Genomic DNA, 27,559 nt, shown 5'->3' on the forward strand with positions numbered 1-27,559 from the left:
CCGTTTGAAAACCTTATTTAGTCATGACATGATTTAGGTTTTGTCCTTCCTTGACCCTCTTTGCTTTACCCAGTGCTGGAAAGGATTTTATTTGGGTTTTGGCATGATTACCAATATTAGCCCTTTGAAAGAATTACCACTTGCTGTCTTTTAGTGTCTTTATGACATCTCAGAGGACACTGTGAGTCTGCTTCAGTTACTGTTTTCAATAGAGAATTGTCGATTGCTCCCTGGTAGTCCTCAGGCTTTGCAGATTTTAGTTGCTGGTCATTCCAATAAGTCTGGAAATGTCTGAAAAACTGGAGAGCTTTTGCCTGTTGTAGACCAGAGATAGTCAAACTGAAACCTTTCAGATGTTGCCGTTGCAGTTCAACATCTGAAAGGCTGCATTTCTGTAGGCAATATGGAGTAAGAGGGACCGGCGGCTTGAATCTGTAAAATGTATTTGCTGGATTGTTATGTGTGATGACAGCTTGGCCCTTGAGCATGCACTCAAGCTACTTCCTTCTTCATCTAGATAGTCTCACATGGCAACTAACCCCCGTGAAGTTCATTTTTGTGCACCTCTTATTGCAGATCCCAGTTTAAGGTTTTGGGTGGTTCCTTGGGTCTGAAGCAGGGTCTTATGCACTTTGATAGGCAGTAGATGGTTGCTCTTATTTTCAGTGAGATTGTCCTTGGACCTTAGTGTTTTGTGGGTCATTCAGACATTGGTGCTTTTTCATTTTCCCACAGATTTCAAGTTTCTCTCCTCTTTCACTTGCACTTGTGTGATTCCGTTGCTATTCATCACCTACTTTTATCTTTTTAAAAGTTGTATTAAGAGTGTATACTTGCATTAATACTTGAAAATAAATATAAGTTCTGGAATGACCATCTTTGTTCTTTGACAAAGTATGTGAAACATTTCTTTGGTATGTTTCGGCCATTGACTATCAAAGCCTCACTTTTATTAGCGAAGTGGACAATATATGCACACTATTTTGTCTGCCATCTTTTTTCCATACCTTGTGCTGTATTTCAGTGCTTGGGCCCTCCTTCATTTTTTGACATTATTCTTAACTTTCTTACAAAACTACTTTCCTCCACAAAGTACACATATAAAAAGATTGATGTGTCTTTAAAAAAATCTTTGTTATTCATGTCTTAAGAAATGTTTGGCATTGGAAAATGGGAGATGAGAGTATAGTAAAGGTTTATCCCTGACATTAAGTCTAGTCATATCCGAATCTGGGGGTTGGTGCTTATCTCCATTTCTAAGTTGAAGAGTAGACACCTCCAAGATCATGTGGCCAGCATGACTGCATGAAGCACCATTACCTTCCCACCGAAGCAATACCTATTGATCTACTCACATTTGCATGTTTTCGAACTGCCAGATTGGCAGAAGCTGGGGCTAAGCTCACCCCGCTCCCTGGATTCGAACCCCCGACCTTTTGGTCAGCAAGTTCAGCAGCTCAGCGGTTTAACTCGCTCGCCACCGGGGACTCCAGTGAGACTATAAGTGATATGTTTTATTTAAGTTTACTTTTTTCTTATTCTGATGACTGAGGGCAGAATTCCTCATCGCAAAAGAATGTGTATTTCCCCCTTTTAGATGTGTATGAAATGTGTGTGTGAGATGTATATTATTGGTAAAATGTATAATCTGCATTGGGTTCTTTGGATGGTTTCAGGAACTGGTTTGCAGAGTAAGAGACAATGGGATAAAATCCAAAAGAGTTGAAATAGTAGAATGAGAACTGACACATCAAAAGCAATAGAGTTGCAGTAGGAATTGTCACAGACCAAAGGCTTTACCCTTTCCTCTGCGTCTGAGAAAATACTGGCATGGAACAGCCCTCTTCCTCCTATCACTGATTTGAGGCAACAGCAAGAGGATCTTGCCTCTGAACAGAGATGTTCACAAACTATGGGTTTCCTTTCCCTACTCAAAATTAAAAAAAAATAATTTATTTCAAACTTAATTACAGTAGTAATATTTCCATTTTGAAATTGTTTGTTTTGCAGACTATCTTTCCAGCATGCCTGTTATCAACAAAGATATCACCTTTAATAGAAAAAATCAGTGATCAGAAGGACTTCAAGAAACTCCTGAGGACGCGGAATAACGTATTGGTGCTATACTCTAAATCTTGTGAGTGTCTCTTGCTCTTTAAAAGAAGAAATTAAGGATAATTCATATTGCATTTAGTATAATACTGTTGACTTGTCTAGTCAAGAAACTGAAATAAACAAAAAAATCAAAAAATCAAAACAAGCACCCAAACTCCTTGTTTTCTACTCAATATATGGCAAATGTTTGGCATCTTTTAACTAAATGGCATGAACATTTTCTGATTAACTTAAGACTTAATTTATTTCTCTTTCATTCTTCCCAATACTTTCCATTTTTAATTTTTTAAATTTTTTATAAAGAAAGGAATATAACATTGCTCTGTTTTACAAAAGTAGGCATATAACAAGCAACAAGCAATGCAACTAGAGAGAAACAAAGATCTGGATTATTTCAGCTTCGAAGCCATATAAGTCACACTCACAACTATTTTTCTTAGAGGCACTCCTCCCATCATTCTATTCCCTTTATAGTCTAACATGCTGAAGATGTTCTCAGTAAGAGTAATTTGCTACTAAATTTCCCTTTAACTTTCTCTTGAACTTCATATTAACACTGTGTTGACACCATGCGTGCCCAAGAAACATCTCACAATCTCTCTCTGGTTGCCTTGAATAATTCTCACATGCTTAACCGGCAAGACCAGCGTGTGTTTTTATCCCTTTGTTTTTCATTGTGCTTTTGCATCTTTATGCTTCATCTACCCTTGGAATACCCATTTTGACTTCTTGTCTGATAGACACCCACTTGCTGTCTCTTTCGGTTACAATCAGTGTTTGTCAGTTACAATCTCCTACTTCATCTGCTGTGATTTTGCCTCTTGTTTCCACTCTCCTTTCCGTGACACAGCTTTCCTTCTGTCTTTTTTAAATTGTCTGCTGTGGATTGTGAGCTGCTCTTGGCAAGATTATTAGCAATAATTTGGCTTGCTCTGGGGCGCTGTGTGCAGAAAGGCTAATTATGCCTAATGTATTGCGGCTGTGATATTTACTTGGCCAGGAGATATATGATCTGCACATTAACTCAGAAATTATATCAAATTGGTGTTCTTATTACTTCCTTGCTCCCTAATCTCCCTTCAAAGTTTTTATATGAGGAAAAAGGATAAGTCAAAGGATGTTTGTTTTCAGAAAATTATTGGGCAGTTAAATGTTCGGTTTCTCAACTTGCTTGTTCTTCAAGGCCCACTTCAAACTAGTTCTAGAGAATTGCTGGTATGAGGGTGGCTTCCTTTAACTATTTTTTATCTATTTGATAATGTTTTACTTATTTATCTGATCTTAGAACAAATAATATTGGTTGCAACAGTAGAATTAAGTTAAAAAGCTAAATTTCATGGAACCCTAAGTGACTGAAGGTCATGCAATATGACTCCAGTATCCACAGGAGATGCATTCTAAGACCATCTTTGTGGATACCTGAAATCACATTAATAATGAACCCTATATTTTTATTATACCTGGACCTAGAGACAGGATATATTTTTTGAGGGGAGGGGATGCCCAGGTAAGTGAAACTGTGGCTATCCATGCAGATAAAGGTGGGGAGTGGACTGTATTTTCTAGTTGTCTCTAGCTGTAAGATTCAATTTGTTATTTTTTTCATTAAGTAAAAGAAAATAGATGATGTATAATGAAGACATTCTACAAAATTGTGGTTATGGAAATTGAACAGTAGTGTGATGTTATTAATGTAAGTGTTGGATTAGGTGTCTGGGAAACAGGATTTGAATCCCCACTTAGACACTGAAACCAGTTGGGTGGCCCAAGTCAAATCACACTCTGAGTCTTAGAATAACATAAATGGCAAACTTCCTGAATAAATCTTACCAGGGTAGAGTCACCATAACTTGCGGTGAACTTGATATGATTCTATGTCAGGGGTCATCAAACTTTTAAAGCAGAGGGCCGGTCCACAATCCTTCAGACTGTTGAGGGGCCGAATTATCATTTGGGGAAAAAAAACAATGAACAAATTCCTATGCACACTGCAAATATCTTATTTGTAGTGCAAAACAACAATAACAATGAAAGAACAATACAATATTTAAAAATGAAAATAATTTTAACCAACATAAACCTATCAGGATTTCAATAGGAAGTGTGGGTCTGCTTCTGGCCAATGAAATAGTCAGGTTAATTAGGATTGTTGTTGTTGTTGTGTGTCTTCAAGTCATTTCAGACTTTGGGCGAGCTTAAATCCAAAATTATTTATTTATTCATTTACTACATTTATTTACTACATTTATATCCCACCCTTCTCACCCCGAAGGGAACTCAGAGCAGCTGTATGTACATACAGTATATTATATTATTAGCATAGCACAATATTAGCATTATATATTACTATATTGAACTATATCACTATACTGTAATATTATATGTAATATATAACATATAATTAATATTATATGGTACAATTATTAGTATTATATTGTATAAAATGATAATATTATTATCAATATCATATGTATATACAATATATTATATTATTAAAACGGATATAAAAATATTATATTATAAATGAGGGCGGGGGCCAGGTAAATGACCTTGGAGGGCCACATCTGGCCCCCGGGCCTTAGTTTGGGGATCCCTGTTCTATGTGATACTTATAAACAGTTTTTATGATTTCTACCCTTCCTTGATCTTGGAGTTCCGAGGAGACAATAAATTAAATTATAGCAATAGTGTTGAAGTCAAAGCTTGAAAATATTTGTGGGAATATGCAATACATTCACTTTTAATAAAAGAACTATGTTAACAAGCATTAGCAATGTCCATTCATTATATAAGAATAATGAATAACATGGATTTTTTAAATTGTCAAAATGTTTCTCCAGAGTTTGTAGTATCAAGTAAACACTATTTGTCTTGAATTTAAATGATAAATCTCATTTACTGATACATCAAAACGTTTAAAAATAATGGCTTCAACAGACATCAATAAAAAAAATAACATATTAGTTTTCACACATCTTCCAGACTTTGGTTAAAGCATCTGTATGTAAGTTTGGAAAGTTAAGCTATGGATTCTGAGCTATTATTAGTGCAAACTGAGGTTTGAAGTGATCTCTTACTTCAGGAAGTGTCTGAATGAAAGCAAGTCAGCAACAAAATTCAGGCATACAATGTTGTAACATTCAAAATGGAAATGGAACAAAACTTGTAAAAAGTTACTTTGTCAGAACACTTCAAAGCAGCCTCTGGCCAACTGATGAACAATATATTTCCAGATGTTACTTGTCTGCCATGCCAATATTTTTCACTAACATTCTTTCGATAAATGGCAGGTAAATGTGATGTGCATTAGTCAACGTCTGTGCTTTCTCTGTGGTGGTATATATCCTTTAGAATGATCTCCCCAGAGAGGCTTGTTATGCCTCATTCCTTTATTTTTCTCACTGACATGTATTGAGCTTGCTAGGCTGCTGTTGTGTATGATTATAGTTTTGCTGCTATACCTGTGTTGTTTTTATCTATATACAGGCAGTCTCTAAATTACAAACATGATAGGGTCTGTTAGTTTGATCATAAGTTGAATTTGTATGTAAATCGTAACAGGGACATTTTAAAAGTGTAACTCCGAGCAAATATAAGTTTTGGATCGCATAGGGAAAGGTCAGCAACCCTGTGCTGTTTTTTCCCCTGTCTGTGTCCCTGTTCAAAAGATTTCCCCTCACTTTCTGTCCCTACAATAATTGGATTTTGAAAAATGTCGCTTGTTGTGGAAACAAGGATTGGTGAGAAAGCTTCAGTGGAGAGACATTTTCCCCATGATAACTCTTTCAAGGAGTGAATTTCCCTCCCAAGAGAGAGATTTCTCTGACTTCCTGTTATCTCACCCCCATTTTAAACTATGAATCGTTTGTAAGTAGATATTTGTAACTCGGGGACTTCCTGTATGTATAGTATTCATTATTTTTAAAAGTATATTTTATGCCACTTAGGTCCTTTGAGGAACAGTCCATGTGTGTTTAAGTGAGAATGAGATCTCTGTATTAAATGTGTTTAGCATTTTTCCATGTTGAATGTTAAATTGTAAGCCCAACAAGGCAAATGTGTCCTTTTGTATTCTGCAGAGAGCCATGCCCATGGATGATGTTATGTAAAAATAAATAAGATTATATGTTATGGTTATGGATTTATAATCTTGAATTACAAATTCTGCATCTGCTCTGTATTCACTAATGTTGCATAGTCCCAATTGTGACACTATGCAATGATGGAAAAAGCTCTCCTGAACCTACTTTACCAGTTAGCAGTTGCACTGAGATGTACATTTAGCAAAACCAGGGTTCAAAATTATGATGATCCCAACCTCCTGCCACCAGCAAGTGAGGCTATGACAATCAGAAGCAGGAGCCCTGTAGCAGTTCCTTGTTACATCCTCTTTCACTGGTGGGAAAGAGTGGAAATGTTGACCTCTTGCATCCCGATTGCCATTTGAACAGACCTCCATCCCTCAGTGGCTGCTGCTTGGTAAAGTAGGTTTGTGGAGAATACCTACATACTCATGCATAAGTCTAAACATTTTAGTGAAAAAATCAACCACAAAAACTGGGATGATTTATCAATGGGTCAGTGTGCCTATTGTACCTTAACTCTTAATTGTTCAAAAAAGGAACTATCCACTTCTCTGAGTCAAATGGGAAAAAACAACACCTTTGTCCTGGGAGTTATCAAAAAGAGAAGTTCTCAACCTGGGGTCCCCAGATGTTTTTGGCCTACAATTCCCAGAAATCTCAGCCAGTTTGCCAGCTGTTAGGATTTCTGGGAGATGAAGCCCAAAAACATCTGGGGACCCCAGGTTGAGAACCACTGATCTAAAAGAATCCCTGATCCTCTCTACTTTTGCTGCTTTAGCACTGCTCATGACCTTTTTGAATGCCTAGTTGGAGAAATTGTGACAGTCGAGAGTGGAATTGGCATTGGTGTGTTTGTATCTCAGCTGACTGTCTCTCAGTTTATCCATGGGGCATAACAAAATCCATAATTTTGACAACAAATCCTGCCCTGTACTTATACAGAAGGTTGACTCATATATGAGTATATGTGCTAATCAATATGAAACATGGGCCTAAGTTTATAAATAAACATTTTAGCTTTTTAAGAATAAATGTATGTTATCTGCTTGTCTCAAATAGAAAGTAAAAGTATTAGACCTTGCCTTAGGTTTGTATCCTGCATATGAATTTTAAATTAGTAGAAATGCTAATAGAATTTAACAAAGGCTATAGATTTTATGAAACAGTCTTTTCTAAATGACCATCTTAGAAGTCTAAAACTATGTCATAAGCTGTATTTACTAATTAATTAATATATCGGTATATTTTAAATAGTCAGCACGTAACTCACAATGGGCACAGTGTACATTAGTGGTTATCAACAACATCAGTATCACCAACCAGCCAAAGCACATCTCAACAAATCCTATCATTTTGTGGAAGGAATTATACTTAAAAGATAGGATATTCCATCATTTCTTAATTTGATGTAAACTATCTTGCTTTCCGTTGCAATACAAATGCATATTGTCTGAGGACCATTGTATGTTTTCAAAAAGAACTATTTTATAAAGATCTGAAAGAGGGATGAGTGTCTTCCCTTACCAGTATCCAACAGTTCAACAACTTGCACAGAATGGACCAGCATTAATTTTTCCTAATGTATTTTCTTAAAAGCAACTCCTGCTATTATATAAATTGTTATGACTTGTATCTCTGATGCATAGCACATATTCAGGTTGTGATGTGCTTGTTCAAAATAAGCACTTGTATTTTCAGTATGCAATAATGTGATGAGGTAAAACTGATTTCATAAATAGACGTGTGGAATTTATACTTGAGAAATGTTCACATTTACAAGATAAGGGAACAAGGATCTATTAGTAGCAATACTTTTAGCTATTTCACACCACTTTGTTGTAAGAGTAATGGCAGGAAATGAAGACAGTCTGAATCACATGATAGCCATTAATGTCTTGGAATACCACTTTTCACTCTTCAATAATTTTCTAAACCTATTTTTGAAGTTCTGTTCCCTCCACTATTGTGGAAAGTAGATACCTATTTTATTACTGAAATTTGGGAGCTGTCCTTTTGGTCAGTGATAATGAGGAGAAGATCTGACTAATTCAATAAGGTTAAAGAAATTGGGAGCTGAATAGGAGGAGGTGTTGCTTGAGTAACTTGGTTGTTGCTTTTTTGGGGGGGGGGGGGTTGGATCATCACCTTGACTGTGTATGTGTCTATTTTGGCTTTGTGTGCTCCTTAGTAGCACTCAAGGTTTGAAAGTTTACACAGTGAAACAGACCCTACTATTTTAGGCGTGGGCCTACCTCCAATATTGCAATGATATGCCTTTGAATACCATTTTTAACAAGAAGAACATAGGGTACACCTAAACTGCAGAGTTAATGCAGTTTGATACCACTCTAACCGCCATAGCTCAATGCTGCAGAATCCTGGAAGTTGTAATTTTACAGGGTCTTTAGCCTTTTCTGCCAAAGCATATTGGTGGATCACCAAACAACAAATTTCAGTATTCCATAGCATTGAGCTGGGGCAGATAAAGTGGTGTCAAACTGCATTAATTCTACAGTGTAGATATACCCTATGACATCTTGCATATTGGCTTTACAAAGACCACTATGGTGATCTTCATGCTGAATTAGATAGACATTTGATCTGATCCTGATAAGGATATTTCTAACATTTTTTTTAAGCAAATGGTTGCTCAGCAGAGGGGATCAATATGAAAAGGAGGCAAGTATAGTCTCCTTATTGGGCTCATAGAGAGGAAATGGATATTGTGTACAAAACCTCAATTCAGTGAGCCAATTAAAACATATACAGGACAGGATTGAAAGGACAGTACTGTATGGTTGGCCCCATGTATCCAAGGGAACTCTGTGGTTGAACCAGATGGCAAGCGATCATTCAAATGAGGAAATTTGAAAAACTATTTGTAGTGTAGTAGATTCTTTTATTCAGAGACGAAATTAGAGTTGTATGATATCCTATTAGGCATGCCTAAATCCTTAGGGAAGTCCAAAGTGCCATTTTGGATCCTAACCACAATAAAATGTTGAATAAAAAGACAATATTATCTCTGTCAACTGTTAATCAACTTGTAGGGTAAATCTGTAGATGGAAGTCCTTTGAGGAAGAGTTCTGCCAGACTATGCCTCAATACTGATTATTATTATTTGGTCTTAATACATACATATAAATATATACATATATGTATTTCACTCTCTCTTCCAGCGGCAGCTGCTGACAGTTCACTCAGGTTATTGTCTGATGTAGCCCAAGCAGTGAAAGGCCGAGGTACTATATCCTGGATAGATTGCGGGTATGTAATATGCTACCCTTCCTTCTCCCACCACCTGAATTTGTGATGTCTAAACAATTTCTTGCCTTTGTTGTGTGATATGTAAAGAGAAAGTGTTGTGCTTTGGTATTGTCTGTGACTCACCCGTATCATTTGTGAAGGAGATAGATGTAGTGTACCTAATTTATGTGCTAGTTGCATTTTGTTGACAGGGTTAATGCCAAAACATTCCATTACAATTTTGATCAAGGAAACGTAGCTACTACTTGCTATGTTAATTTCGTAAGTTCATTTGGAGGTTGTTCAGGAAGTAGTTTTCAGGTTAATATGCTCTTCTTTTTTTCATGATTATGAAGAGAAGAGTGAACAATTAAATTGTGTAATATAACCTGTGATTTAACAGAAAGAGAAATGTCAGTTCTGGGATATTTAGATAACCTAAGATTGGAAGAGTTTATCTCCTAAAGCAAATTAATTAACTGGATTCATATGAGCATATGCTCTTTTGATGTCATTGTTAATATGTCCATATGTTGGAGCAGGGTGCAATAGAAGACTTCTTCTTAAATGATGGGTCCTGACTCCAAATGGGGTCCCCTTAGCTCAGTGTTGGAATCACAAAAAGTCTTTGAATTCCACCTTGACATTTGCACAAATCTGCAAGCAGCAATGGACAATATTTACAATGGGCTCTGCAAAAATGCGTCAGCTATGCTTCATAAAAAGGAAAAACAGGTTGTTTAGCAAGCATTGCATTTTCTGATTTACTATTGTTAATGTTTGATTTTATGCCTATTTTCTATACCTGTATACCTGGGGCCCCTTAAAAAAATTCAGGCAGTAAGGGGTCACGAGTGGAAAAAGTTTAAGAAGCATAGAATAGACAACAGTTTGCGTATGTGAAAATTCAGGGGAGAAATACCCTAAACAGGTCTGTTTAATCACTAAGTACGTGTACGTACTTCATATATTGCTCTGTGAAGATAGTCACTGGTAAGCACTGAGATGTAGACACAAACCAAAGCTTCTAATCTTCATTATTTAACAAGTTAGACTGATTTGAGTTTTCATAATCCCTTTCTAATTTTCTTCCAGAAGTCTGTCATTATAAACAACTTTTCATTACATGGTTGGAATACATTTAAGTATCTCCTTCAACTGATACTTGAATATAATTTGTAATATACTTGGCATGTCTAGCTCCTTTAATTGAGGCACTGTAGAATACTTTACAAATATTGCTTTAAATATGTTTGCTGTATGCCAGGTGCATAAATTGTAAAACTACTCTTCTTTGAAAAATTTAAATGACTGGATCTAGGTCTGGTTGATATACAAACAAATTTTGGAATCATTCTTCTGGCTTTGGGATGTTGTGGGTACTAATAAATCACATTGTTTTGAGTAAAATGGTAATACTTTACATATTTTAATTTAAATTTCTATAATATGCCTTCATTAAAAATGGATTTGAGGGCAATCAATCAACAATATCAAAATTTGGATCTAGCCATGGTAACACAGATCCCTGTGATATGTTTTATATGGGGCTTCTTAGAAATGTCCTCTGGTCAAAGAAATGCAGCCTAGATTGTTAACTCAGGTTTAGTGCAGGGATCACACAACTACCTTGTTACAGTAGCTCCACTGGCTACTGGAGTCACACTCCAGGACATCAGCCCTTTGACTTTAAACAGCACACCAGGTTGGTAAAAAAAACAGCAAGCAGTTTATTGTAGAATATATAAAGGCAATGCAATAAAAATAGTAAAAAATAATCAATCCAAAATCCAAAAGTATCCAAGATTATCTTTAAAGTTTCATCAGAAAATTCAATTCCATGAAGCAAGGCACAAGAAACAAGAAATCAATACACCAAAGTCACATAGGCAAACTTGAAGTAGGTAGTAACTTGATACATGAAGCACTTAAAAGCTAGACTGACTAAACTGGAAACCAAAAGTTGCATGAATCATTATAAACCCTTTCCAAAATCCAGGACTGACAAAAAAGGATTCTTTTTTTCTTTCTCACTAGATACAGTAGAGTCTCACTTATCCAACATAAACGGGCCGGCAGAATGTTGGATAAGCGAATATGTTGGATAATAAGGAGGCATTAAGGAAAAGCCTATTAAACATCAAATTAGGTTATGATTTTACAAATTAAGCATGTTATACAACAAATTTGACAGAAAAAGTAGTTCAATACGCAGTAATGCTATGTAGTAATTACTGTATTTAAGAATTTAGCACCAAAATATCACGATATATTGAAAACATTTACTACAAAACTGTGTTGGATAATCCAGAATGTTGGATAAGCGAGTGTTGGATAAGTGAGACTCTACTGTAATTGACTGTTGTCTCTCTTCTGTTGTAAACAAGCAGAGCGTCTGACATTCTGAATGTCTTGCCTGTACTTATTGAAACTCTGCTTTCTATCCAAGGTTTCACTATCGTTGCCACCTGGGAAAACAATCTCAGAATCGCTTTCAGACTGTTGTTCTGAAGAAAGCGGTGAAAGGTCTTTCCCAGACATCTGCTTGGGCCCTCATCTGACTTTAACTCTGGCCTCAGCCCATAAAGAGGAACATCACTAATCTGAACATCATTCCCATCATTCTCAACATCATCAATATGCACATCCTTCCCTGATTGAGCCTATCCACCTATAATGTGCTCTTCCTCTGTTCCTATTGCCTCCAACTTCCCCAAACATCACTGACTTTTCTAGTGAATCATGCCACTTTATGATGTTTCTAAAGTATGATTGTCTCAGTTTAGTCATCTTGACTTCTAGGAAGAGTTCAGATTTTAATCTGCTAAGGAGGAATTCATTTGTCTTTTTAGCAGTGCGTGATATCCATAGAACTCATTGCCAGCAGCATATCTCAAATGAATTGATTTTCTTCCTGTCAGTTTTCTTCCCTGCCCTGCTTTTACAGCTATACAAAGAGATTTGAAATACAATATGGACAATCCTGACTTCAGTATTCCGCTCAAAATCTTGTCTAGTTTCTTCATAGCTGCCCTTCCTAGTCTTCTTTTGATTTCATTCTGATTAATTACTGAGCCAAGGTATGGTAAATCTTTAATTATTTCAGTATCTTCATTATCTATTCTAAGGTTATGTAAATCATTATTTTTGCTTTCTTTATATTCAATTATAAAGTCTACCTTTGCATGTTCTTTTGACTTTCTTCAGTAATCATTCCAAGTCTTTGCTATTTTTGCTAATAGTGTAGTCCTGCTTGCAAATCTTAAATTGTTGATGTTTCTTTCTCCCATTTTCACACTTTCGCTGAATGTAACGATTTACATATATGCTTAGCATACAAGTTGAATAGATAGGTCACAATCCAGCCTTGTGTGAACCCTTTGCTAATTGAAAATTATTTATTTTTCCGTATACTTTACTAATGGTAGCATCTTTTACTGAATACAGGTTATACATCAAGACAATAAATCCATACTATCAAAGACTTCAGTGTAATCTATAACATACAGGCTTGGTTTAAAAAAAAATCTTTGGTGCTCTTCATCATCCAGCATATGTTTGCAATATGAACCCTAATGCCTCATCCTTTCCTGAATTGATACCTTTCCATCTTGGATATTTGGCACTTCTTGTTTCATATGTGATAAAAATCTTTGTTGTAGAATTTCGATAAACATGTTGTTTGCATGACAGATTAAAACAATAGTCCTGTGGTTGCTGCAATCTATTTTCTTGGGGAATAGAATGTATATTGAGCATTTCCAATCTGTATGTCATCGTTTTGTTTTCCATATTTGTTGACAGATTTTAGTTAGAACTTGAGTAGATTCTGCATATGTGGCTTGAAGCTGCTGTATTAGTATGCCATCGATTCTTGTGATTTTCTTTGCCCAGAGGCAGCTTCCACTTCATTCTCTAAAACTGCAGCTTCATCTGTGAAATTTTTTTCTTTGGATGGATTTGTCATCCTTTTCATCTGTTTTATATAGTTCTTCCATGTATCTTTTTATTTCTACTTGTCTACTTTATTTCTACCCTGCTGGTTGTAAAGCTTATAAATTTCCCTTTGATTTCTCAAAGAGATTTCCTGTTCTTTTGTGTTGTTGTTGTCATTTTATGTTTGTCTGCATTGATTATTGTAATAGTTCATGTCCCTGTGTACAAGTTGCTGTACAATTGCAGCCAGAGTTCTGATTCTATTTCTGTCTTCTTTATTTTGGCTTCTTGTCTGTTCTTAACTGTTGGAAGAGTTTCATCTGTCATCTATGGAAGTTTCTCCTTCTTTTTGACTGTCTTTCCGCATTTCTCCCTGGCAATGTCTCTTGACTTCACTCCAATGTTCTTTTGGCTCCCAGTCAATTAAGATTCATAGTGAAAATCTATTTTTTACATTAGCTTTAAATTCTACAGGGATGTTGAATCTTTTGGAGCTTGGTAAGTCAATACTTGGGTCTTACTGAGTAAATTAATCTATTCTAGTCAGAACTAACAATTGGATTTGGGTCATTATAGACAGTAACACTAAGAGATTATTTAAAAGCAAGCAAAAATTATTCATCCAGCTCAAGCTATACAATCAATTTGGGAAAATAAGAATACCTTCACCTTGCAGAAAAAAATTGTGGAAATGTCACTCCACTTTGAAAGGGCATTGCAGAGGCATGATATCACTAGAGAAAAGGCCCTTTCCTTATCATGAACATCTGCTGGTAGTGGAATTCAGGGGAAAACCTGATTGGGTAGTCTTACTGTACCAGTAAATTGGTCTGTGAAAAGATGCACTTGCAATTATTTCTGTCCTCCAAAATGTACAGCTTTGAAGTCAAATGCCAACACCTTAGATTATACCTGAAGCTCCTGTGCGCTCTTCCAAATTGATGTAATATGCCAGCCACACAACAAGTCCAAATATTTGCTGCTGAATTTTGCACTAGCCGATGGGCTCATTTGTCTTCATGATAGCCCAGCATATAACATGCTTCATGAATCTATCCTGAAGATTACTAAGTCCATGGAGCTTAATAGCCTTATAGCTATTTCTGTGCTGCTTGAAATCCACAGAAGCTGTTGAAAGGTACTCAAATAATTAAAGCCACTTGTGTGTCTCTTAACAATATTGATCAAAGCATATCCATGTGATATGTTTCCTCTTCTTCAAGAGATGCAAACTCATCCAGAATAGGTCATGCTCCAAATTCTCCGATCTGGGAACTATACCTTCACAGTGCTTTCATGTCAGGATGCAATTGCAGTGTATTGGCTTCATCTGGAGTATCTGGATAGTTCCTGTTCTTTCACACCCACGTCTGATTCAAATTATAGTGAGAAATACCACTATATTGTTATACTTCATTGTAAAACCTTAGATAACTTTCTCTGCTAAAGAAGTCATTGCTTTCTGGAGTGACTGATAATATGGAACTTGTGGGCCTCTCTGGCCCACTCCTAACTGTTAGCATTCAGCTCCCCTAAATACTAGAGAAACCAGTCTCCTGGTGTATAGTGGATTCCTAATTGATGATGGTGCACTGTCTGTTGGACACTCTCACCTGTGTTGGTGATAAGCTCTATACACCAAGGTCGACAAAGCCAAGACAAAACTAGTCCTTCCTGACTGACCCATATAAATTCCAATTCATCTAATCTTTGACAGTTGTCTTTGTGTGCACACTGCTTATAGTTATTTTTGCCAAAACAGGCTGACAACATGGCAGAATTCATCTTGTATATTACTGCATGATCAAGTGGGTAGTAGGATGACATTTCAGTTTTCTGTTGTTGTATGTTTTTGTCTTGTCCATTTTGTGTGTGTCTTGGTTGCAAGCCTAGAACAATAATTCCCTGCATCTTTGAATGCAGACCAACACTATGTTCTTACTTTATGCAGTTCAGTAAACACATATAACTTCCTTCCCTTCAAGGTAGATTATGTTCAGTCAAGTCATGTGAGGACATCCCTGTATTTTCTTTTCTGCTTTCTGGAGTGACATTTTTTCTGACCAGAGCTCCTTTGGGAAGAAGGGTCTTGTTGCGGTTGTTGTATGTTTTCCAGGCTGTATGGCCATGTTCCAGAAGTATTCTCTCCTGACATTTCGCCCACATCCTTTGAGGATGCCTGCCATAGATGTGGGCGAAACGTCAGGAGAGAATACTTCTGGAACATGGCCATACAGCCCGGAAAACATACAACAACCCTGTGATCCCGGCCATGAAAGCCTTCAACAACACAAGGGTCTTGTCCTTCCCACTGTAAAATCATGAACATATGAACAAACAGGTTCACAGGACCAATAATCCACACCTTGTTTAAGGATTTAAATTGCCGGTATATTGCATATTGCTTTAACTTAAGTATCTGTGTAAATGAAAGACAGCTTTATTTATTCATATTTTAAATTGCATCTAACGGCTGCCTGCCTTACAGCCTTATATAACTGTTGCCATTTAACCCAGGTTTTGTTGCTGTTGTGAGCCTTCAGGTCATTTCCGACCTATGGCAACCCTAAGGTGAACCTGTCATAGGGTTTGTTCCGTAGAGCTTTGGCTTCATCTTGGTATTTCCTCCAATTTTAGATCTCGTCCTTTCCTTCATCTCTGTTTTGTTCAGATTGGTAAACCTTTTCAGGAAAGAAAGCACTACTACTCTGTTCTGTGTAATAGCTTAGGGTGTTTTTGCAATGAATTAAATATTACTGCATGCCTTGGAACAAAATCACTGTCTTTTACTCCCATGTGAGAATTTAGAATCAGATCTTCAGAGGGACTGCAGCCAGATCTCAGGAGAATTTCCTAAGTCTTAATTGTGTGTTTTAGTTTATTCTTGCCCTTGGATGAGTTATCTTCAATAAAATGATAGAAATCTGCTGTAGTTTAAAATATGCATGTGGAATAAAACCAACCTCTGGATAATTGTCAAAATTTTGCTGTTATTAAAAAGAAAATACTTTTGACTTAAATTGAAGTTTTAGCTTAAACTTTTTGCATTTTGTGACAATTGCCCAGAGCATTTTGGCCAAATCTCCATGTTACTTATTTCTCTTTACTTTGAATGATTTTCTACATGTTTGCATGCCCATATCAGTTGCATAATATTGAAGTTCTTTGAATGACTCCGATTCCTGGCCAACAGGTCTTTCCTTGTTTTTCTTTTATTGTAGGAAATGTAAGCTTTACCACAGCCACTTCAGAGACACATCCTGTAAGTTGTCTCAAGGTTGAAGGAACAAATTACGCAGGCGTTGGAGACATTACTGTGCAGGCTCGATTTGTTTGACAAATATTGACAAGAAATGGGTGGTTTAGCAGCAGTGTTTACTTCTTCCTGTACCAGAGATCTTTCTCTTTTTTATTTTGAGTATCACAGCAAGCTTTCTGAAAGCAAGCTTTAAAAAAATATCTGTTGCATGGAATATGTGTATTGGCAAGGCTGGCAGGCATGCTGTGCTGTGGCTCCTGCCTTCTGCTTTCCCTGTAGCGATGACAGTCCTGCCTTCCATGAAATGGGCTATGTTATGGTTTTTTTATTTTTACTGTTCTTATGCCTGATGTGGGCGAAAGGAAGGAACTGCCCTGACTAGTAGCAAATATTATCATTCCATTTCCTTCAGTTCTAATTTATTATTTGTATTCATTTTGTCCTCCAGTACTATTTCCCCCTGTATTTCAGTGCCCATTATGGGATAGATTGTTGGTTGATGTTGCTGTTTCATGTTATGTTATTTTCTTTTGTAATGTTATTGATTTTATTGTGTTGTGTTTTAATCTATGGTTGGTTTTAAGTTGTTGTCGGATTGGGCGTGTAAGCCATGTAAGCCGCCCCGAGTCCCTCTGGGACAAGATATAAAAATAAAGTTATTATTGTTATTATTATTATTATTATCATTATCATTATTATCTGTTGATCCCAGTATTGTTCACTGAACTGTTCTCAGATCCCTTGCTTATCATACGTTGGCTGGAGCAGAGTCCATTGCATCTCTATCATGGGTGTTGTTTGGGAAATATTTGTGTGTGTAATGCCTCACTCTGTGTTTGCCAAGAAGATACTATCTTACTGCTGCTGATTTTCCTAGAGTAGTCCCAAGATCATCAGCATCTATCATGAGTCTTGTCCAACAGTACCACTTCCTAGATAAAGGCGCGTCATCTAATCCACCTCACTTCTGTTCCCATCAGAAAAAGAACAGTGTAGCTGGAGAGAAGAAGTTTGGATAACAAATTTCTAGGAATCTTTTTGCTTAATACGTAAATCCCAATTTCCCCAAACCCACACCAATGTTCAAGAACTACCCTGTTTCCCCGAAAATAAGACATCCCCAAAAAATAAGACCTAGCAGAAGTTTTGTTGAATTGCTAAATATAAGGCCTCTCCCAAAAGTAAGTCCTAGCAAAGTTTTTGTTTGGAAGCATGCCCGGCGCAAAACTTGCAGGATCGGTAAATGCACATACCAGTTGTACATGGAAATAATGGTAATAACATATTAATGTTATATTATTTATATTTATACAGTAGTAACAAGAAATTATTGTCAGGAGTCATAGTTTGTCTGGTTTGGTTATGTTGGTTTGTGATGACAACTACTATACAGTATATAATAAATGTTCATTTTTTTATTCAACAATAAATGTGAATTCTTCTTCATAGAAAAAATAAGACATCCCCTAAAAATAAGACCTATCACATCTTTGAGAGCAAAAAATAATATAAGACACTGTCTTATTTTCAGGGAAACACGGTAGTACCCTTTGGGTGCTGGTATATCTCCAAAGGTTTTGGTCCTTTTCCATTTTGAACCAAAGTATTTATGACAAACCCCCATGGTATTTCTTGGTAAAACATTTATCATGAACAAAATGGTTCAGGCTGATCAACAGGCCAGCAGAAGAACACAGCATAGACTAGTGGTTCTCAACCTGTGGGCCGCAAACCTCCCTCTTTATTTATTTATTTTATATCTGCTCTTTTCCGCAAAGCTGATCATTGCATTGGATAAACCACATCAGCTCTAGATTATTAAATTTGGTTTTCTGTGGGAGAGCAGATGGCGACTACTGGATGGCAGATGTTCTGTATCGAAAACTAGAGCTTATGTGGTCTTTCCAATGCAACTTTCTGTATCAGCACCCCACATAAACAAACCGAATCTAAAGTTGACAAAAAAATGATTCGTAACCTTTTGGATACTAATGTTGGAGAGTAGTCCCTGGTCAAAGTTGGGCCCTGGTCAAAAAAAGGTTGGGAACCACTGGCATAGACCAGTACAAAGCATCATAGACTTGTTCATGTATTCCTGAAGACAGTTTGCTTGTTTTCTTTTCTTGTCTTGCCCTAAGCTGACAGCTGCCTGGTTTGTAGGAGGAGCTACTTGTCACCTAGAAATGACTGAATGCTTTCTAGAAATACAGTGCTGCACCACACCCTTTGTGCTCTTTAATAATTCAATAGATCTTTTTTATAACTATGGTTTGAACATGCCTTATTGCTACGTCATGGAAAGAGAGGGAAGGGTGCAGAAAAAAGCATTAAAATGATAAAGTGGGGGCATGATGGCAGTTTATAGAATTATACACAGTGTGGGAAAAGTTAATTGAGAGGTCTTTCTTACTTTCTCATACCAGAATCTGTGAGTTATCCAGTAAAGCTCGAAAGCTGAAAGAAAGTACTTTTTACACAGTGCAAGTTTGAGTGATAGAACATGCTGCCACAAGATGAATGGATGGCTGTCACTTTAATCATAAGGGATTAAACAACTTCATAGAGCAGTGGTTCTCAACCTGTTAGTCCTCAGATGTTTTGGCCTTCAACTCCCAGAAATCCTAACAGCTGGTAAACTGACTGGGATTTCTGGAAGTGGTAGGCCAAAACACCTGGCGACCCACAGGTTGAGAACCGCTGCCATATTGGGTATGGGCTATAAATTGCTGGTAGCCATGATGGCTATAAAATACTTCCAGTATCAGAAGCTGTATACTAGAAAATACAGTAGAGTCTCACTTATCCAACGTAAACGGGCCAGCAGAACATTGGATAAGCGAATATGTTGGATAATAAGGAGAGATTAAGGAAAAGCCTATTAAACGTCAAATTAGGTTATGATTTTACAAATTAAGCACCAAAACATCATGTTATACAACAAATTTGACAGAAAAAGTAGTTCAATACACAGTAATGCTATGTAGTAATTACTGTATTTACGAATTTAGCACCAAAATATCACGATGGATTGAAAACATTTACTACAAAAATGTGTTGGATAATCCAGAACGTTGGATAAGTGAGTGTTGGATAAGTGAGACTCTACTGTAGTTGCATGCTGGAGAATGCCAGCAGAAGTGGGCTGTTTGTACCATGCCCTACTTATGGGCTTCCTTCTTGCATGCATCTGGTTAGTCAGCATGAGAAACAGGATGCAGGACTGAACAGGCCTTTGGTCTTAATCCAGCAGGCTTCTTTTCATATTCCCGTGTTTCTCTGTCCAATTGGAGATAGAATCAAAGAAAGCATCTCCCAATATCATTTTTTCTATTTCCGATCAGCAGTAAATTTCATTTGAAGACCAGCAAACATAAATCAACAATCCATTCAACCTACTTCTGCTATTTGCAGAAATGTTTTGAAATGCCACACACAGAAATCATTCTGGTTTTCAATTCAGATCAGAAACTGCTTATTGATCTTTCTGCCATAACAACTGTTCAGATTTCAAGGGGGGGGGGGTAGCTCTTTAAGTGTATTGCAGCAAAATAACAGTTATGTTGCACCTTTAAGACTAACAGATTTATTACAGTGTCAGTTTTTGTGGATTATGATCCACTGAGTTGTAGAATGCCAGGCGTACAGGACTTTCAATTTGAAAAGTTAGTGGGGGCTTATCATTCTCTTCCCTGTAGGAATTGGGCTGTTTATGTTGTGATGGTCACATGCCTTCCTCGCCATGGAGATATGCCAGCTTACTGCTCCTTATAGTTTTTACCACCAGCACTGTATTTCCAGCAGCATATTCTGACTGGTAATACATGGCTTTCGTTTCTTTCTTGCACATAGTATGTGCATCTCTACATCATAGTCAAAAAGTCCAGTAGAAATTCAAGTAATATATGCAATAAAAAAACTCAAGGCTCTGACAGTGCAGCTGGAGCCACTGATTTGTGGCCTTTCTCCTCTTTGGAAAATTGAAATGTTGATTGATGACATTGGAACAGCATGGTACCATCTCAGCTTTCCTTAGGGAGAGACAAATGTTCCTGGTGGGCCCTTTGAAAGCCAATTTTGAGTCCCAAATTATATTAATCTCTATGTGGTAGTGGTATGTCCAGCAGGAGAGCAATACGATTTTTAATATCAAACCAGCCTTTAAATTTGGACATGATGGCCCACCCACTATGTTGTGTTGGCGGAGGTCTTTTTTAATAGGGGAGCAGGTTAATTTCTCTGATAAGTGATAAGGCAGTAAGGTCATTAAAACTGACCACTTTTCTCCCTTCTCTTCTACACCAATGCCACATGAGGCCCACTGCATAATTAACACAAAGCAAGTTTAATTAAAAGCACAAGACCCTCAAACTATATGACAGAACTACATTCTTTTTATTGCAGCCATACGATGTTTTAATTAGAGAAGCTCTTGCCGAGGCGCCTGATGTTTGAATGATTTGCAGAGCAGGAGACGTTGGAATATTGAATTAATAATGTCTGGTGAGATTCAGAGCGTACACATGATATCTACTTTTTTGTTGCTTGTCAGTTTTAAACAGAATGTTCCCATTATGCTGTGCAAGATTCGGTGCATCAGGTCTAGATTAGAAACGGAAGGCTAACTACTGGGGCTGGCAGTGCAATTTATCATTACAGCTCCATAAATTTTCATGCACTGCAGTCTCAGTGCCTAGATGTACACATGTAAATAATGCAGGTTCTTCCCCTGACCTAGGAGTGGACTTGTGAATGAAGCACATCACGTATGTTTGAAGTTTTCGGCTGATTTTGTATCCTGAAGCATTTTTAAAAATCCTTTTAGTGTCTGACTGATACTGTGTTGTCGAAGGCTTTCATGGGCAGAATCACTGGGTTGCTGTGAGTTTTTCGGTCTGCATGGCCATATTCCAGAAGCATTCTCTCCTGACTTTTTGCCCACATCTATGGGAGGCATCCTCAGAGGTTATGAGGTATATTGGAAACCAGGGAAGTCAGGTTTGTATATCTGTGAAAGGTCCACAGATACATAAACCTTGAAATCTACAAGCATGTGGACAATTTCAACAGAAAGGAAGAAACCAGGAAAATGAACAAAATCTGGCCACCAGTATTAAAAAAAACCTCCAAAATCAGGACAGTAAATAAAGAACAACACTCTGAAAACAGAGAAATTCCAGACATGAAACACTCAGGGTCAGCTAACACCTTCCAACAAAGGATTCCCCCAGACAGAAATCAGCCAGGCTTTGAAGCGGCAAGGCTTTTCAATTCTAGTCAAGGTGATTAATTGCAACATTCACACTTGCCTCCAACAGACAAGAGTTCTTTCTCCCACCCTGGATCTTTCACAGTTATATAAAACTCAGTTGCCTAGTTTCCAACATACCTCACAACCTCTGAGGATGCCTGCCATAGGTGTGGGCAAAACATCAGGAGAGAATGCTTCTGGAACATGGCCATACAGCCCGGTTAAGTCAAAGCAACCCAGTGATACTGTACTGCTTGAGACATAAAGTAGATGTATGTGTGTTGTTTTGAGTTACAGTATTTAACTCAGTACAGGCAGTCCCCAAATTATTTATTTTATTTACATAATTTTTACCCCACCCTTCTCACCCGGAGGGACTCAGGGCGGCTTACAACAGTCGGCAAATTACATTGCCCAAAATACATTCAATTAAACAATGACATATTAATAAACAATAAAACAGTACCACGTCAATTAAAACTCTAATTAGACTCTATAAAACCATGAATTATAAAATTTAAAATGCATGTATAGTTAAATTCATCCACTAACACCATCGTGTGCACCTTGATTCACGTCATATCGACCTCAGATGTTACTCTTCGAATGCTTGAGTACATAGCCATATTTTCACAGCTTTCCTGAAACCTAGGAGAGTCGGAGCTTGTCGAACACTACTGGGGAGGGCATTCCACAGCCAGGGAGCCACCACCGAGAAGGCCCTGTCCCTCGTTCCCACCAGTCGCGCCTGGGTCTCTCCAGATAATCTTAACAATCTAGTAGGTTCATAAGAGGAGATACGTTCGGACAAGTAGTTTGGGCCAGAACCGTTTTGGGCTTTATAGGTCAAGACCAGCACTTTGAATTGGGCTCGGCAGCATATTGGCAGCCAGTGGAGCTTAGCAGGGGGATGGTACGCTCCCTGTATGCCGCTCCAGTTATTAATCTGGCTGCCTCTCGTTGTACTAGTTGGAGCTTCCAGGCCGTCTTCAAAGGCAACCCCACATAGAGAGCATTGCAGTAGTCCAAACGGGATATAACCAGAGCGTGGACCACCGTGGCCAAGTCTGGCTTCACAAGGTACGGGCGCAGCCCATTGTAACTTGGGGGATGCTTGTATTTTGATTTTATATTAATGGCTTTCCTATTTTTTTCTGAATGGTACTGTCACATAAAATAACAAGAATATACTTTACACTTATCTTAATGTATGCAATTTAGGGCTTCTAAATAGTTCAAAGCAGCATGTATATTTAGTTGGGACATATTGAGTCGGAGGGTTAAGTGGGTTGTACAACTAATTAGACAAATCCAGTCTGGGAAGAAGATTAAAGTCGTCTCCAGAGCGTTGGATGGTATTGATGAAACCTGCTGTTACGTTTCTAAATATGTCTATTTCTGATTGCTTAGAGTTCATTAAAGTGTGATATTTCCAGTTTATGAAAACTGTGTAACAATTATGACAAAACAAATGTATTTTCTTGTTGCTGGATTTGAATAGGTATGCTGATGCCCTCATATTTAGACAGTACATTAAATATAGTTTCTAGACAACACTTCTGGTCTGTGGACATGCCACCTGTTTTCTAGCTGTTGAAGATGGTAAAGGGCACCTGATCTAAATAGATTTTTTCTTTCTACTGGATCTGAAGTTTTACTTAACATTGGGTCCTTTTCAGAGTTTCTATCTTTATTTACAAACACAGCAGAATACCCCCAAGGACTGTCTCATGTGGTCATTAAGTGTTGTTGTTGTTGTTAACTGCTGTCAAGTTGACTTGGACTTAAAGTGACCCTATGAATGAGAGACCTCCAAGTTAACCTGTCATCAATAGGTCTTGCAAAATCAAGTTTGTGACTTCCTTGACTGAGTCTATCTACTTGTTTCAATCATAAAGTCCTAAAATATTTCTTATAGCTTGTCCTGAGCTATTAGATCGAAAGCTGACTTAAAATCAATGTAAGCCACATACAAAGCATTCCCAAATGGACATGCACATTTTCAATTAAATGCTGAAGAATAAGACCCTGATCTACAGTTGAATGTTGACATATAAAACCAGTTTGTTCATTCAATATATGTTCCTGTTCTAGCCAATCCAATAATTCTAAATGCTAGCCAATTGGTCTGTAATCGGCTGGATCTGAATATTCTCCTTTTTGTTGATTGGGGATTTAGGAAAAGTAGTTGAATGATCCATCTAAGTGAAAAGCTTAGCTAAAACGGAAACCCAACAATCTGAATTTGCACTAAACAATTCTGGAGGCATAGTGTATTACTTCCTGTTTTCGTGGTCATTCAGGTAAATTACTGTGATCAGCTGTTATAAAGCATACAATATCTTGATCCATAGTATATAGATAGGCTTATCTATACCTATATATGGAAACAGGCTTCCCAGAAAGATACCAGAATATTACAACCCACTGGAAAGACAGAATTACGGGGATCCCCAGCTACCATCTCCACAAATGTAATTGAATTGTGCGTCCTAGATGCAGTTATTAAACTTCACTCCTTATTTATCCTGAACCTGCTTCTTTTTCTCCTTTGTTAAAATTTGCATTTCTTTTTAAAGAGAAATCAGTCCTCAGGCAAGATTGTTATATTCTGTTCTCTACAGGAGCTATACTTTGCAATTTAGAGAGTTCTTCATAGCAACACATTTGTGATCAAACGGGCTTTGGAATTGTGATTTGTAATATGTGGTCTATTTAAAAATGTAAAGGTTAATTGATGTCGTAAGTAAGTATTCAACCAACTTCTGGAACAGATCCATAGCTTTACTTGGAATATCTGATGTTAGTATGGGGGGAAAAAGATGAGTCTCTGAATGAAGAACCGTGCGTAAAGATTTATCTACCTCTTCAGACCTTTTAATGTGAGATGGTCTTACGCCTGCTCATTATTTAATAATGGTTTGTGAACTGGATAGATGTTTTGCTCATTAAGCTTCAGATACAGAGCCACTGGGAGCTGGTTCCTATCTAGGCAACTCGCTGTTGCAGAGTTGGATACTGACCCAGCAGATTATAAGTAACTAAAATATAATCAATTGTGGAAACTCCATTACTTGATAAGAAAATAATTTTCCCATTTTTAACTCATTCCATATTTTCTTTCAAAATTATTTACCATGTGTAGAAGTCATAATCCCATATGGTTATATTCCTTGTCCTTTAATTTCCTATTTGGTGAAGATTGAGCCTCATTGATCTTGTGAAGAAATGTAGAGTAAGCTGCGAATTTTGCTGGGAGAGGTTCTCTCAGTCAGAAATTTGGGAAGCTTTGGTAAATGTAGGATTTCCAGCTCTTATATGTTCGTTAAGTTCAGTTATTGTGTTACAAAGTAGCTTCAGGCTGAACATAGGCAGAAGGCATGGGGTTGCCTTCTCCCTGCATTTGGTCTGCAAAGGTTTGTGCTGTAACTGATGAGAAAGTAATGTTCAGAGGGGTTAGTTGTCCTGTAGTTAAGGAAAGAGTCAGGGCAGGGGCTCTGTTCATCCTTGCATAGGAGCTGTAATAACGTATTCTTCTTTTCCTACTGCCTTATATCTTGCCAAACACTGTTGTGTTTTCTACTGAGTCATGTCTTGTGAGAAGTTCAAAGTTTGATGGTCTCAATTTAGTAATCTTGGCTTCTAGGAATATTTTAGGCTTGATGTCCTATTGACCCATTTATTTGACTTTTTGGTAGTCCGGAGTATCCCATTGAATGTATGGGTGGCTATTTCTTGGTTTGATTATGTAAAGGTTCTGTCAGTGGTTGACCATCACACCATAAATTTTCCTGAAGCAGATTGATGAAATACAGTATGCCCTGCCATGCCTATAACAGAATCTTCAACCAATGATTCTCCATGTGTAAATTGCAAAGAAGGGAGAAAAGTATCTGGGAACAGCTTGTCACTGCAGTGCTGCATATGAATTGCTTCTTAAAATTGTTTGACAGTTGAAATGAGCTTAGCCTCAGCTAATAATGAAGCTTTGGGAGGACTAAATGAACAATGTGATTTTCTTTAATCCATACAGTTGAAACTTTATAACTTTGGATTTTGCCCATACACGATATACAGCTTTCTTGCATGTTTACATAAAACCTTACTTAGCTTGTTAGTCATACATCTTTCTAGAAATGGGAAGAATAACATTCTAAAATGCATATAGTGATTTATTAATTACTCTAATCACCCAGTAGGGCAATATTTACTTATTTATTACTGTTATTGCAGTCTAGAATGTAACTTCCTCCTGTGCAATCATAAAAAATACCGGAAAATGCTCTCTGGTTTCCTCCATTACTGAACATCATAATTTTGAGTTGGCTACCTTGCCTGGACTCCCCCTTTCCACTCACCTACATAGGCACAATATAGGAGACCATATGCTATGGCTGACATACACACTTGGATATGCCTTCTCCTTTCTCCAGCTCCCTCTCCTTCAAATAACTTCTCTAAATTCCATGTCTGATTTGATTGCTGACATGTAGATAAACAACACCTCCCTAGTCTCATCTTTCTCATGCCTCATTACAGTATACCCTGTTTCCCCTAAAATAAGACATCCCCAGAAAATAAGATCTAGTAGAGGTTTTGCTGAATTGCTAAATATAAGGCCTCCCTCCAAAGTAAGACCTAGCACAGTTTTTGTTTGGAAGCATGCCCGCCGAACAGAACACCAGAGCATGCAGGATCGGTAAATGTATGTACCATAGAGTGTTGTACATGGAAATAATGGTAGTAACAAGAAATTCTTGATAGGATTCACAGTTTGTCTGGTTATGCAGGTTTGTGATGACAACTACTGTACAGTATATAATAAATGTGAATTTTTCTTCATGGAAAAATAAGACAGCCCCTGAAAATAAGACCTAGCGCATCTTTGGGAACAAAAATTAATATAAGACACTGTCTTATTTTTGGGGAAACACGGTAGTGAATCGCGATGTTCACCCATACCTCTATTTGGAACAGCCAGTGTTGAGAAGCAGCTTCCCTCCTTCGTTCACATCGACTATTTCTGTCAATGGCGGCAGTCCTTAGAGCAGTGGCTCTCAACCTGTGGGTCCCCAGATGTTTATCCTTTAACTCCCAGAAATCCTAACAGCTGGTAAACTGTCTGGGATTCTGGGAGTTGTAGGCCAAAACACCTGGGGACCCACAGGTTGAGAACCACCCTCATAGAGTCTTTTAATGTGAGTCTTTGGTGCAGGTCACATATGTTCCTGCTTCCTCTGTGCCTCCCTAATTGCGCAAAACTGGACAAGACAACACTCCAAGTGGCCAGTGTATTACTGCAGGAAGAAACTAGTGACTAAAGTAACTTACTAGTAACCCATTACTGCCAAACTCTGGAAATTGGGCTACTTCAGACTGATTTTAGGGTAGTTGGAAGCATTTTGTTTCTTGAAATACAGAAAAATCACAGCTCAGGTGCACCAACATATATGACCAGTTTGAACAATGTGTTACCCTTCCCTTGTTCTAGCACTGCAGTGATTAAGAATGATGAGAATGTTGTAACATCTGAAAAAACTGCACATTTGTGGTCCACACTTAAACACTAGAGGGACTTCAAGACTATTGTGAAGAAAGAATTCCAGTAAATAGCCTTTAAAATAGTGGCCCAACCTGTAGTCCGCAAGAACTAAAATATGGTCCGCAGC

The 27,559-nt window shown here is 37.5% G+C and overlaps 1 protein-coding gene across 1 annotated transcript in view; it reads left to right on the top strand.

Moving 5' to 3' along the window:
- The window catches only part of pdia5 (protein disulfide isomerase family A member 5), a 220,977-nt gene that overhangs the window by 54,231 nt on the left and 139,187 nt on the right, over positions 1-27,559 (top strand). Inside the window, exons 2-3 of the mRNA XM_062967407.1 lie at positions 2,011-2,137; positions 9,381-9,468. Of these exons, the coding sequence (XP_062823477.1) occupies positions 2,011-2,137; positions 9,381-9,468 (215 nt within the window). The remainder of the gene's footprint in view (positions 1-2,010; positions 2,138-9,380; positions 9,469-27,559) is intronic.

Source organism: Anolis carolinensis, chromosome 1, assembly GCF_035594765.1.
Source record: "Anolis carolinensis isolate JA03-04 chromosome 1, rAnoCar3.1.pri, whole genome shotgun sequence".
NCBI lineage: Eukaryota > Metazoa > Chordata > Lepidosauria > Squamata > Dactyloidae > Anolis > Anolis carolinensis.